The sequence below is a fragment of the Castanea sativa genome, chromosome 10 (assembly GCF_040712315.1).
Source record: "Castanea sativa cultivar Marrone di Chiusa Pesio chromosome 10, ASM4071231v1".
Taxonomy (NCBI): Eukaryota; Viridiplantae; Streptophyta; class Magnoliopsida; order Fagales; family Fagaceae; genus Castanea; species Castanea sativa.
This window is the reverse complement of record NC_134022.1, coordinates 4,365,435-4,376,901: the sequence shown is the minus strand read 5'-3', so window position 1 is coordinate 4,376,901 and position 11,467 is coordinate 4,365,435. Positions and strand designations below refer to the sequence as shown.

The 11,467-nt window shown below is 37.2% G+C and overlaps 1 protein-coding gene across 2 annotated transcripts; it reads right to left on the bottom strand.

The window, feature by feature from the left end:
- Positions 1–634: 634 nt before the first annotated feature.
- On the bottom strand, positions 635–9,205 carry LOC142613432 (ABC transporter E family member 2). Of its 2 annotated transcripts, XM_075785799.1 has the most exons (13): positions 8,951–9,205; positions 7,153–7,293; positions 6,200–6,285; positions 6,005–6,102; positions 5,805–5,922; positions 5,633–5,722; positions 3,077–3,381; positions 2,772–2,967; positions 2,506–2,691; positions 2,120–2,389; positions 1,373–1,618; positions 1,154–1,286; positions 635–1,062 (listed from the first exon to the last, which is right to left on the bottom strand). In XM_075785799.1, the coding sequence occupies exons 2-12, from the start codon at positions 7,253–7,255 to the stop codon at positions 1,167–1,169; spliced, it is 1,818 nt and encodes a 605-aa protein (XP_075641914.1). In that variant the 5' UTR covers positions 7,256–7,293; positions 8,951–9,205; the 3' UTR covers positions 635–1,062; positions 1,154–1,166. The 2 variants fall into 2 exon arrangements, with proteins under 2 accessions (XP_075641914.1, XP_075641913.1); XM_075785798.1 differs by lacking the exons at positions 7,153–7,293; positions 8,951–9,205 and having other exon boundaries at positions 6,200–6,472.
- Positions 9,206–11,467: the final 2,262 nt, after the last annotated feature.

The following is an 11,467-nucleotide window of genomic DNA, read 5'->3' as shown; positions in this document are numbered from 1 at the left end:
TGTTCTTTTTATTTTTTATGTTTTGCAATGGGTTTTGATTTGATTTGGGTTTTGTGAAGGCTTATGGTGTTGGTTGGGTGACGGTGGGTTGGGGTTTTGTTGGTAATGGTGGATTTCCGGTGGTGCTAGGCCGCAATTTTGGGTTTTACTGTATTGGTGGGTAGTGGGTTTTATGGTGTGAAATATGAAGACACAGTGATGAAGAGAGAGAGTGATACTGAAATTAATTATTAAAAAAAATAAGAGATATGACGTAGAATGAATTGTAAATTGATTTGTTAAAGTGAATAATATGACTTTTTGATGTGTCAAATGCTAATTATTTTTTTTTTTTTTGAAGTGTTGATGCTAGTGCTTTAATGCCTTTAGCATGAACCATGACACCTTTTGTTTTGCACTTAAATGAATATACCGTTTAACCTTCAACTATAACTTCTAGTTGAGTCTTCTTTCCTAATCAAAATCAAGAGATCATAGATGACGAAGAGTAGTGCTGAAAAGCCACCAGCTCAATGCTCACGTTTTTACTTGAGATCATGCCCTCTACATCCAGCTACTCACCCCAACCAATTTTTAGGAACAAAAAATCTTCCTAATTACATTATGAAAGTAAATATTCAGCAATTCCAGTAAATTTTTCCAAGAGAAAAACTATGGTGGAATTTGTTTTAAACATTACCCCAGAAATTACAAAAGTCAAAACATGTAAAGCAATAAATCAATTGACAACCATTGATGCGGTAAAAGAAAAATAGGCATACCAAAATTGGTGAACACACTATAGGAGAAAATATAGTAAACTGGCATCAGTAAGTAACATGGCCTGAAAACTCATTTTAAGCCGGAAGTACAACATTTTGCCTTCAACAGGCAAAGGACATCTTGTCGTTTGTCAACATATTGAGATCCCACTGCTCAAACCGATGCCCATGTATCTAAATAGCTCATTGAGAATGTCAACATATTGAGATCCCACTGCTCAAATCGATGCCCATGTATCTAAATAGCTCATTGAGAACCCACTGCTCAGACCAATGCACTGAAACTTTGAAATAGAAGCAACTGCAAACCAACGAAATTCCCAGTGAATGTTTAGGTGCCAACAGTGTGCATAAATATAACTTGTATAAGTTTGATATATGAAAGAACCAACCTATTTAAAATTGTCAGTCATCCAGGTAATAATAGGACCCAGCAGATTTCTGCTCCCTGTCCTTGGTTGATTCCAGTTTGTTGATTCTAGGGCGGAAATTAGTTGGGTCCCTTCTAAATGTGATATCCAAATGCTGCAAGCAATGCAAAACAATGCATCAATGGAAGGAAGAGAGAGACAGAGAGAGAGGTAAACAAGGAAAACAGTTGTGACACTCACAGATAAGAAGAGATTCATCCCAGACAACAATGACTGTGGAGAATTTGCAATACAATCAAGCGATGGCCTCCCCTCATACACAATAACTCTATCTGCCAGATAAGTTGCCATTATAAAATCATGTTCAACCACGAAAGCAGTTTTCTTTGCATGAAGGATAAACCTCTTAATGACTTTTGAAGCAACTATACGCTGCTCAGAATCAAGATATGCACTTGGTTCATCTATCAGATAAATGTCTGCAGGCTGCATTAAGTAAAGCCATACATTAGAGCACCTTCAAATAATCAGAAGAGAGCAACAAAAAAAAAAGACGAGTCAGCATAAAGCAACATTGGAATTCTCCATGTCCAAAAATATTTCACTTTGTCTAGTTGCACTTACAGAAACTTCTGTAACAATCCCAACAAATGACTACCACAGGGAATTCATACCACACCAATGATTATTTGATGAATGATAATAAAAGCCTTTATAATATTGACAACAGAACACATGCAATAGAATTTACCCAGAATTATCTGTGCACAGCAAGCTAAAAAATCTATATATGCTTTTATCGTACAAGCATAGAAATCAAACAAAAAATAATAATGTCTAATCAACAATAGGCCAAGAACCGAAAAACACACAACTGTATACATATTTATTGTACAATAGTTGACAAAAACTACTTAGTTATTTACACTTTAGCACAATTAATAGAAAGTATACATTTTCATTTAAAAAAAAAAAAAAACTTATTACCTTCCCAAGGCATAGGCATAATGCAACTCTTTGCAACTCTCCACCAGAAAGATTCACAACTTCTTGATCCATTAATTGTTCAATAAGAAGAGGCTTCATAACATCCGACACAAACTGAGCATGCATGTATGAATCACGTATTTTTGAATGTAGCAAGTGCCGCACAGTGGATGGAAATTTCGGACTGATCTTCTGGGGCTTGTAAGAAACATTAAACTCAGGAATCTCCACATCAGAACCTTCTACAGAATCAGGTTTCAGTAAACCTGCCTGCAGATTTAGCCAACAGGATAATTCATCCTCTTAAAAAGCAGGAGATCCCAAAATAACTTAAAACAGCTAAACATGACAAAGAACACAAAAGTGTTGTAAAGAAAAAAAAATACCAGCATACGGATAAATGTTGTTTTGCCAGTCCCATTCTCACCCAGCATCACAATAATCTGAGAATCAGTAAATTCACCCTCAACAACACGAAGCCTGAAATTTCCTTGAGTTTTGGTCATGGTTGGGTATTTGTAACGTGCATATGTCTCAATTTCCTCCGCACTTTCTTGTGGAGTCTCAGCAACCTAGAGAAGGCAACAAGTAAATAAAAGAGTACAGCTAAACAAAGTCAAAAGGCAACAAATTAGCAAAGCTAACAGATAACCTTAAAGGTAAGGGATTCATCCCGAAAACGTAAATTTTCTGTTGGAACAAATCCAGCCAAGAAGATATTGATTCCTTCTCTGACTGAGAAGGGAAGGGTTACAACTCCATATGCTCCCGGTTTCCCATATAAACAGCAAATGAAGTCCGACAAGTAATCCAGGACACTAAGATCATGCTCCACAACAATTACATAGCTGAAATAAGAAGTTTAAACAGTGTGATTACCATTCTTAAAAGTCCTTAATACAAACAATAAAATCATTTGAAGATTAAGAGTAAGAAAATGGCTGGAGAAACAAAAACCTATTAGGCCTGAGCAAAGAACGGACAACTTGAGCAGCTTTAAGCCTCTGTTTTACATCAAGGTAACTTGAAGGTTCATCAAACATATATATTTCTGCATTCTGTACAGCAACAACAGCAATAGCAAATCTCTGAAGCTCTCCTCCTGACAAATCCCCTACATTACGGTCTATAACCTGGTTCAGCTGAAGATCAGCGCAGAGTTCTGACTTCATGTCTCTCTCATCCTTTTGGTCCAGCACCTGCCCTACATTACCTTGAACAGCTTTTGGAATGTGATCAACATACTGGGGCTTTATAATGGCCTAATAAAAAATATATATACATTCTTAGTAGAGAGACAAAGGTTAAACAAAGGTATCTAATATCCAACCAAAAGACAACCCACAAAATGATCAAAATCATGGGATCCAAGTACGTACAGCATATTAAATTCAGCATTAAACTAATAAAGACAACTTCCGATGCTCGTGAATCATACCCATCAAACGTTCTTATAATTAATATCTCCATCCACGAAAAAAATATATAAATAAATAAAAAAGGTCTTTTGCAGTTTCATGAAGTCCATGGGCTTGGTACACCAAGTGGTCAGATACAAATTAACCAAGTTAATGCAAGCATTAAGTTAGACAAACCACACTGCATTCCTGCAGAACTGAGGGTAGGAAAAAAATCAATGGCGCAAATAGGGAAACAGGCCAAACCCTGGGCTTCAACATCTAGGGATGCTAGGAATCACCATCAAGCTGTAGAGCAAGATCTAATCAGAAATTTTTCATTCAAAATGCATTGCCTCAAACTATTTCTAAAGCCTCCTTTTAATAGGCTTCCAGGACTACATCAACAAGGAGAGAGATATAATCAAGCCACAATTAAATCCATAAAATCCTCAACCATTATAAAGCCCAAACAAATTCAAGAATGAAATCAACTATCTCAAACAAGAACAAATATAGAACAAATGGTGCCATCAGGCGTTGTTTTGGGTTTCAACAGTGGGTGTGGATCATTTGGGTATCAGCAGCCTTGGAGTTTGTTTGATGGGTTCTGGGTGTGGGATTGTGGATTTTGTGTTTCAGGTATGGATTGATACAGGATGCCTTGTCTCCAGTTTGCAGATAAGAGTTGCATTTTCTTTTTGATTGGTAAGCTACACGTGCACCTGATCAGCCTTGAACCCACGGCCACGACCCCACCCTCCACCTAGAACTTGTAAGGGGAGGAGGTGCCAGTTGAGCTAGAGCTCATTGTGTGAGTTGGATTAGTCTAGCTTGAACTTGATTTGGGTTGTGGATATTAATTCATAAGGGTTTGAACTCAGAGGTGATAAGAGGTTGAATGGGAATGGTTGTGACTTTGAGAGCATCACCTTCTCCAAGATGAGATTACTTCAAGAGGATCTCTACCTCCAAGCAAGACTACAATAGTCTAAGCAACAAGTTTATTCTCCTAATTGATATCAAATGAGGGATTACATGTCTATATTTGTACACATAAGCTCCAATTGTATTGGCCACACATAGCCCACTCCTATAGGTTAGCCTTTGCGGCACATGTTAAAGATGGGCAATTTCACATTTAACTTGTTAAATGCGGCTCCTAACAAACATGCACATGCTTAATCAATTCATGCATCTGCTAGGCTAGCTAACTCTAACTAACTCTAACAGTTGACATCCAAAACTTGAAGTAACCCTAATCTGAGCTCTTGGTTGCCAACTCAAGGTTGAATCACCTGCATGAGAATGAGAGGGAACCCCATGCAAATTCGGATCCACGTTGATCTAGGAGTGCCAATCAGCACTCTAAAAATGCATGGATGTACCGATTTGCCTCCTCTGAGTGGCAATCGGCACTTCCTTTACATGAGTCAATTTTGCATCTGATTGACAAGTTGGTTCAAGTTTCTAACATAATCCTAACATGCGCCTCACTTTAGGGGAAAGAAATGTAGGGCCTCTGGCGCTTCGCACTTTTACCAACAATGGTGCAAAGTTTAATGCATTGTTATATAAGAGAAACTTTATATGGATATTAAAAAAAAGTTAATTGAATTTGTGTAAACTTTGCATGATACCCATCAAACCTATCATCTATAAGCCTAAGTCAAGATTTGAGAATAATTTCAATTAACAGTAGTTACCACTCCTTTTTTTGGTAGGCGACCACACTAATCAAACCCTACGAATTTGTACTCATTTAATGTTTAGCCTTTCTAATGAATATGTTAAACAATTGCCTTATAAGGACTTGACAATATACACAATTTTTTTGGAGCCCATGAAAGATTGAATGGTACCAAGCACATAAGTAGGGACCAAGCCAAGTAGACTACTAAAACAACAAAGATAATAAGAAAAAAAGGGAGTAGCAAAGATAAACCTTACCCTTGTAAACAACTAAAATATTTCAAAGCTTCATTAGTTATTTACTCATGAAGATCAACATCAATAATGAAATAGTGAGACAAGTAGATAGAAATTCAATTTATTTTTCAAGTTCAACAAGGTATGTCACATGTGTAAAAGAACATTCTAAATCAAAAAGGCACACCTTCAAATTATCTTCAAGAATACGTGTAAAATAATTCTGCAGCTCAGATCCTCGGAAGTATGTCAAGATTTCCTGCCAATCTGGAGGATTCTAAAAAATAATAAAAGTCAAAAAGATAAGCAATGGAAATGCATCAAGAAGCCATTAAGGAAATGATGCCTGAGAATATTACATTGAAGCGACCGAGGTTTGGTTTCAGTTTTCCAGCCAAAACTTTAAGGGCAGTGGACTTCCCAATGCCATTAGTTCCAACCAGGCCAAGAACTTGCCCAGGTCTTGGGACTGGTAACCTGTTAAGTAGTTTCCTGCTCTGTCAAACTAAAGAAAAAGATATACACGTTTTTTTTTCTGGAAAAGAAATAGAAAACTAACCTGTGCAATTTAAAAGTGTTAGGGCCATAGCGATGGGTTGTATCTTTGTCCAGATCTTTTGGCAAGTTGATGATCTGAATAGCTTCAAACGGGCATTTCTGCATCAGTAGAATACTTAGTTAGATCAATACATCCCATTGAATACAACCAACCAAGAGAAAGAAGAAAAATTATAAAAAACAGTAATTTACTAACCTTGACACAGATACCACATCCAATACACAATTCCTCAGAGATGAAAGCAATCTTCGATGCAGGAGCAACCTCAATACAGAGTTTTCCTGCATATATAGCGCAGAAATGGTAAGAAACTGTATCTATCACCAAAAGACGTGAATATATAATCCAAATTCCATTTTTGTATTGGTGATTTACACAAACCACGTAGGTCTTAAACCCAAGACTTTTAACTTCCATCTCATTATTAAGGGAGGAGAAAGTGTCATTTGAATTAGAGTTCATCATCATAAACCAAACTCCATGTTGAAGGCAAAACAACCCATAAAGAAGCTTAGCTAGAAAGTAAAGAAGCAAATGCAGTCTTCAGTCGCAGTATAACGAGCAAAATGCAAGCACACCAAAGATAATGCTCCTGCTAGCTATTCTCACAACAACACATACAACATACATCAAATTCCCGTCGAATGTAAGGTTACTCAACTATTATAAGTACTATTATAAGTACTTAACTATTATAAGCACTCACAATTCTTGACCCTCTTATCTACTAAACTCAGCTGAGCTTTAATCCCAACTACTTAAGGTTACTCAATGAACTCATTCATTTTATTCAAAAGATTAGATAGGTTACTCAATGAACCACTGTGAACTATTTCAGCTAGTAACATGCATCAGTTTTACCACTCTATCCTAAATAAGGTTACTTTTCATCACCATCTATTTACTAGATTGCATGCCATCGGCTTTTTTGTATAGTTTTTTTCAGCTTCTTGATTTTCCTATAATACCTTCCCTCCTATTTTCCTATAATACCTTCCATCTTATGGCAATCTTAACCAAAAAATTCATGCTCTTCTTGATTTCATAATGATTTAAAAAAATTATTAGATAAAAAGAAAAAATCAATTAATAGATACTGATCAAGAACAATTCATCATCAATTCAAATAAGAATGAAAAAGTAGGTACCGGTTTTGACAACAGGGCAGCTTTTTTTGCATTCCTGGCGGCACTTCTTGGGCTTGCACCTATCAGAGCTCACAATCGCTATACGAGTCAATCGTTCCGACATTTCTGCTTCTCTTTTCTTCTTCTCTTATCTTCTATTCTCTAAATTACACACAAAAAAGTTCACAAAAGGCAATGAATAGAGAGAGAGAGAGAGAGAGAGAGAGAGAGAGAGATAGGGTTTTGAAATTGCAAAGTGAAGTTCTTTACCTTGTTGTTGGGGTTTATGAGAGAGAATGATGCAAATTACGTTATGAAGAACAAAGAGTTTTTCTTGTTTTCCTTTTCCTATTTGAACTAATCGCTAACTTGTGCAATGCACGGGATAGTTAAATAAAATTGAGTTAAAAATGAAGGAAAATAAATAATTTAGTTCAAAATAAAGGTTCAACTAAAAAATTGGTAAAAAATACAATTAGTTTTTACTTTCTTTGAAATTAAAACTAAAAAACAGAACCGTACATATGTGAGGACAATGAAAATGATATCAAAGACATTAAATTCACAACTACATTAAATTTAAAGAACAAAGACATTCGTTTCACAGCATTATATTAAATGATTAAAGCCTTTAAAATGAGTGAGGAAGACACGAACTTTTGCAGACCAAGAACAAAGAGTATTTGGTTCACACATTATTTCTGCTTACTTATGCATAACTTTTAATTTCTCACGAACCAAAAAACACAATAAGTAAATAAAGTAAGATCAATCTGTATTTTCTTCTTTACACAACATTCAAAGAAACCTTAAAAATGGTTTGCAAACAACTATCTGGAATTTCCCAGCAAAGCAATTCATCTTTATTTCTAATTGAACAAACAAAAACACAAAGCATAATAAGAAATGAATGTGCTAAAAAAAAAACAACTGGTGAAAAAACATGACACTATGGTTGTAGTTTTAAAATACAGCATGTGACAGTATTGGCGGTATTTCTGTAGCATCTGTCAGAATTGAACCAAAGGACAGAGCTCCAATTAAAAACCACAGGAATAAAGAAAATCATCCACGCCACAACAAAGCAATTCATTGTTATTTCTAATTGAACAAACAATTACAATGTCTGCGCCTCTGCTAAGCCTGTCCTACCTGGATTCCAAAAGATAAGTTGCAAAACAACAGGGCTTTGAACATTTACATTCCAAGTTATTTCCAATCGGTCAGTGGGAATGGTTGCCTAAGCCAGAAGGACAATTTCACCACAACTAATTGGTTATTAATCCCACCTAATGCTTATTTCATAAATTAAAACCTCCCTTAAGCATAAAAATAAGACACAGAAAAGAAAAACAGTAGGAAGGAAAGTACTATGGCTTTGTAAAAGACTGACTTTTACATTATATTTTGGAAGTAAAACCGAACAGCTTGTGGCAAGATACAATGTTTTGGATGACAATTGACCCACAATTCTCTGATTTGCCAAAGCACACTCCATTAAACCCGTGAATTACAAGAACAGCTCAGAGATATAGATGAGACTTAAAGAGTCCATATCCGTATCAATTTTCCTGGGCTTTTCTCTCTCTCTCTCTCTCTCTCTCTCTCTCTCTCTCAATTAATCAATTATATCTCTGTCAAAGACCCAAACTCTCAGACCAATAATAAAGATTCAATTTTGAATGTGTGTTTGTCTTCCTTATAATCTCAGAAACTGAGTTGTGTGTTCAAAACCGAGCAGCAAACCATTACTACCAATCCATATAACAAAATGTAATAAGGGAAACAAAAATCATCAAGCAAAAGAATGGAGAGATACCTCAACCGAAACAGCCACGTTCTGTGAGGAGAGGAAGACAGGAAGGAAGGAACTCAGATAGGCGAGGAAGGAAGGAACTCAGATACACTGTGAGAAAGAGAAACGCTCTTCTTCGATCTAGAGAGTTTGCGGTTGCTGTGGGTGGTGCTGCCGCTGCTGCCTGCTGGGTTGTGGTGGTTGTGGGTGAAACGGGAAAGAAGAAGGGGACTAGGAGAAATAGGGTCTGAGGAAGGAGAAACAGGGTTTGTGGGTACGCTGGGGGCAAAATTTTTTAAATAACTACAAAACTCAAACAATATCATTAGTAAGCAAAGGTTTGAAACAAATTTGGTTTCTAACAAATCGAGTCCTTTGAACTCGATTTTACTGTAGCAAATCGAGTTTTAAAGACTCGATTTCCATGAGATGCGTTGCTGATGTGGAGAAAAAAATCCACGTGGAAATCGAGTCTCTAAGACTCGATTTCCCTCAGAAAATACCACCACAATCACAACACACGGCCACCGTAAAAACCACCAAGAGAAAAAAAAAAAAAAAAATCGAAGAACCCACCACGATCACAACACACGCCGATCTCCAACGCTGCACCCACGCCGTGAGTCCGTGACCACGCCGAATCCAACCCAACTCCGGTGGCATGCTTTGAACGAGAGAGGGAGAGATGTGAGAACCCACCACGAGGAACCACAAAGACACCAAAACTGGGTTACAAACCCACCACGCCACCGACTCCACACGCCCACTCGCCGATCTCCACACGCTGATCAGCAACCCCAAGCCGCCATCAGAAACCCACGCCACCGATTAGACAACCCACGCCGTCGATTAGCACACAACTCGCCGATCTCGCCACAAAAAATACCCAGAAAAACGCCATAACCGCCGGGAAAGAGGGACTGATCTCGCCGATCTCCAACGCTGCACCCACGCCGTGAGTCCGTGACCACGCCGTGAGTCCGTGACCACGCCGAATCTAACCCAACTCCGGTGGCATGCTTTGAACGAGAGAGGGAGAGATGTGAGAGAGGGAGTGCGAACTGACGAGGATGAAAGATAGGGAGAATCAGTTTTCTGCGTTGGGTTTGTTTTGAGGGAAATCGAGTCTTAGAGACTCGATTTCCACGTGGATTTTTTTCTCCACATCAGCAACACATCTCATGGAAATCGAGTCTTTAGAACTCGATTTGCTACAGTAAAATCGAGTATAAAGGACTCGATTTGTTAGAAACCAAATTTGTTTCAAACCTTTGCTTACTAATGATATTGTTTGAGTTTTGTAGTTATTTAAAAAATTTTGCCTATGCTGGGTATTGATTGAGTGGGCAAAATCCTTTTCTCTGTGGAATTGGGACTTTAATTGTTTTTCTTTTTCTAAATAAATTGTTTCTCATTTCTCAACTAGAAATAAGTTTATTATTTCTTTTCTTAATTAAAAAGATTAGGAGGAGTTCAATTTCTATAAATGCTCTTTTATAAAGAGGTTATTTTATGTTGTATGTTTTTTAATAAAGTTTATTATTATTTTGCCTATTAGTCTAGTATTCTTGTAGAACGTAATTTTCGTGAAAAAGTTGTAGTAATTGTGTGTTATAAATTCTGTTTCTACACGTCTAGGCTGCATCAGTTAGTATCAAAGCACGGTTAGATTCCTACCATGGCACGAGGATCTTGTAGGGGAAGGCACGTTGCTATAGATAGTGAGTATGAACGCGATGAGATTGCACGCAATACGCAACTAGAGGCATGCTTTCAACGGATGGAAGAGCAGTTTGGAGCGCTAACAAAGCAGCTTGCACGTGCTTCCATATCAAGTCTATCAAAATTAGACAGCGTAAAAGCAACACAATAGATCAAGGATTTTTGAAGCACGTTATAAGAATAAATATGGAATTTTAATGCTTATTTAGCATATAATTCACATTAGATATGCAAAAAAAAACATCACTCACATTTTCCCACCAAAGGTTGAGCTGAGATCAGATATCTCAAATCTCAAAAGCTTTAGCACGCAGCTACAATGCAGTTCCAAATATGAGATAGTATGGACTAATGTTGTAAAAATTTTACTAATTTTTTATCTATCTCTCTTCTTTACTAACTCTTTCTCTCTCTTCTATTTGTCCTCTACCTCTCGTCTTTCTCTTACCTCAACCCCACTCAAACCTCTCGTCCCTCTTTGGTGGTGGTTTGGTACTGTGGGTCATCGACATCAATTGTAGTTGTGGCTTCAGTTCTTTAGGCGGTGGTCCATTTTCTAGTTCTTTCATGGGTCATCAACTGCAGCTGTGGTTGTGGTAATTGCGTGGTTGTGAGTTGCATTGAAGGTGGTTTTGGATGTGCATTGAAGGTGGTTGTGGGTTGCAGTGATTGGGTGGTTTTGGATGTGGATTGCAGTTAGTTTTCTTCATATTTGTGGTTTCTCCACGACCATAACCACCTTGCTCTGCCGCTCTCAGATTGGTGTTTTTTTTTTTTTTTTTTTTTTTTTTTTTGCAATGGGTTTTGATTTGATTTGGG

What these genes read in the sequence shown, in the direction of transcription:
- LOC142613432 (XM_075785798.1), bottom strand. Translation starts at nt 6,472, where the DNA reads ATGATGATGAACTCTAATTCAAATGACACTTTCTCCTCCCTTAATAAT. An exon ending in AACACTTTTAAATTGCACAG is followed by an intron (nt 5,923 to 6,004) that starts GTTAGTTTTCTA and finishes ACTACTTAACAG; the next exon opens with GTTACCAGTCCCAAGACCTG. An exon ending in CAAACCTCGGTCGCTTCAAT is followed by an intron (nt 5,723 to 5,804) that starts GTAATATTCTCA and finishes ATTATTTTTTAG; the next exon opens with AATCCTCCAGATTGGCAGGA.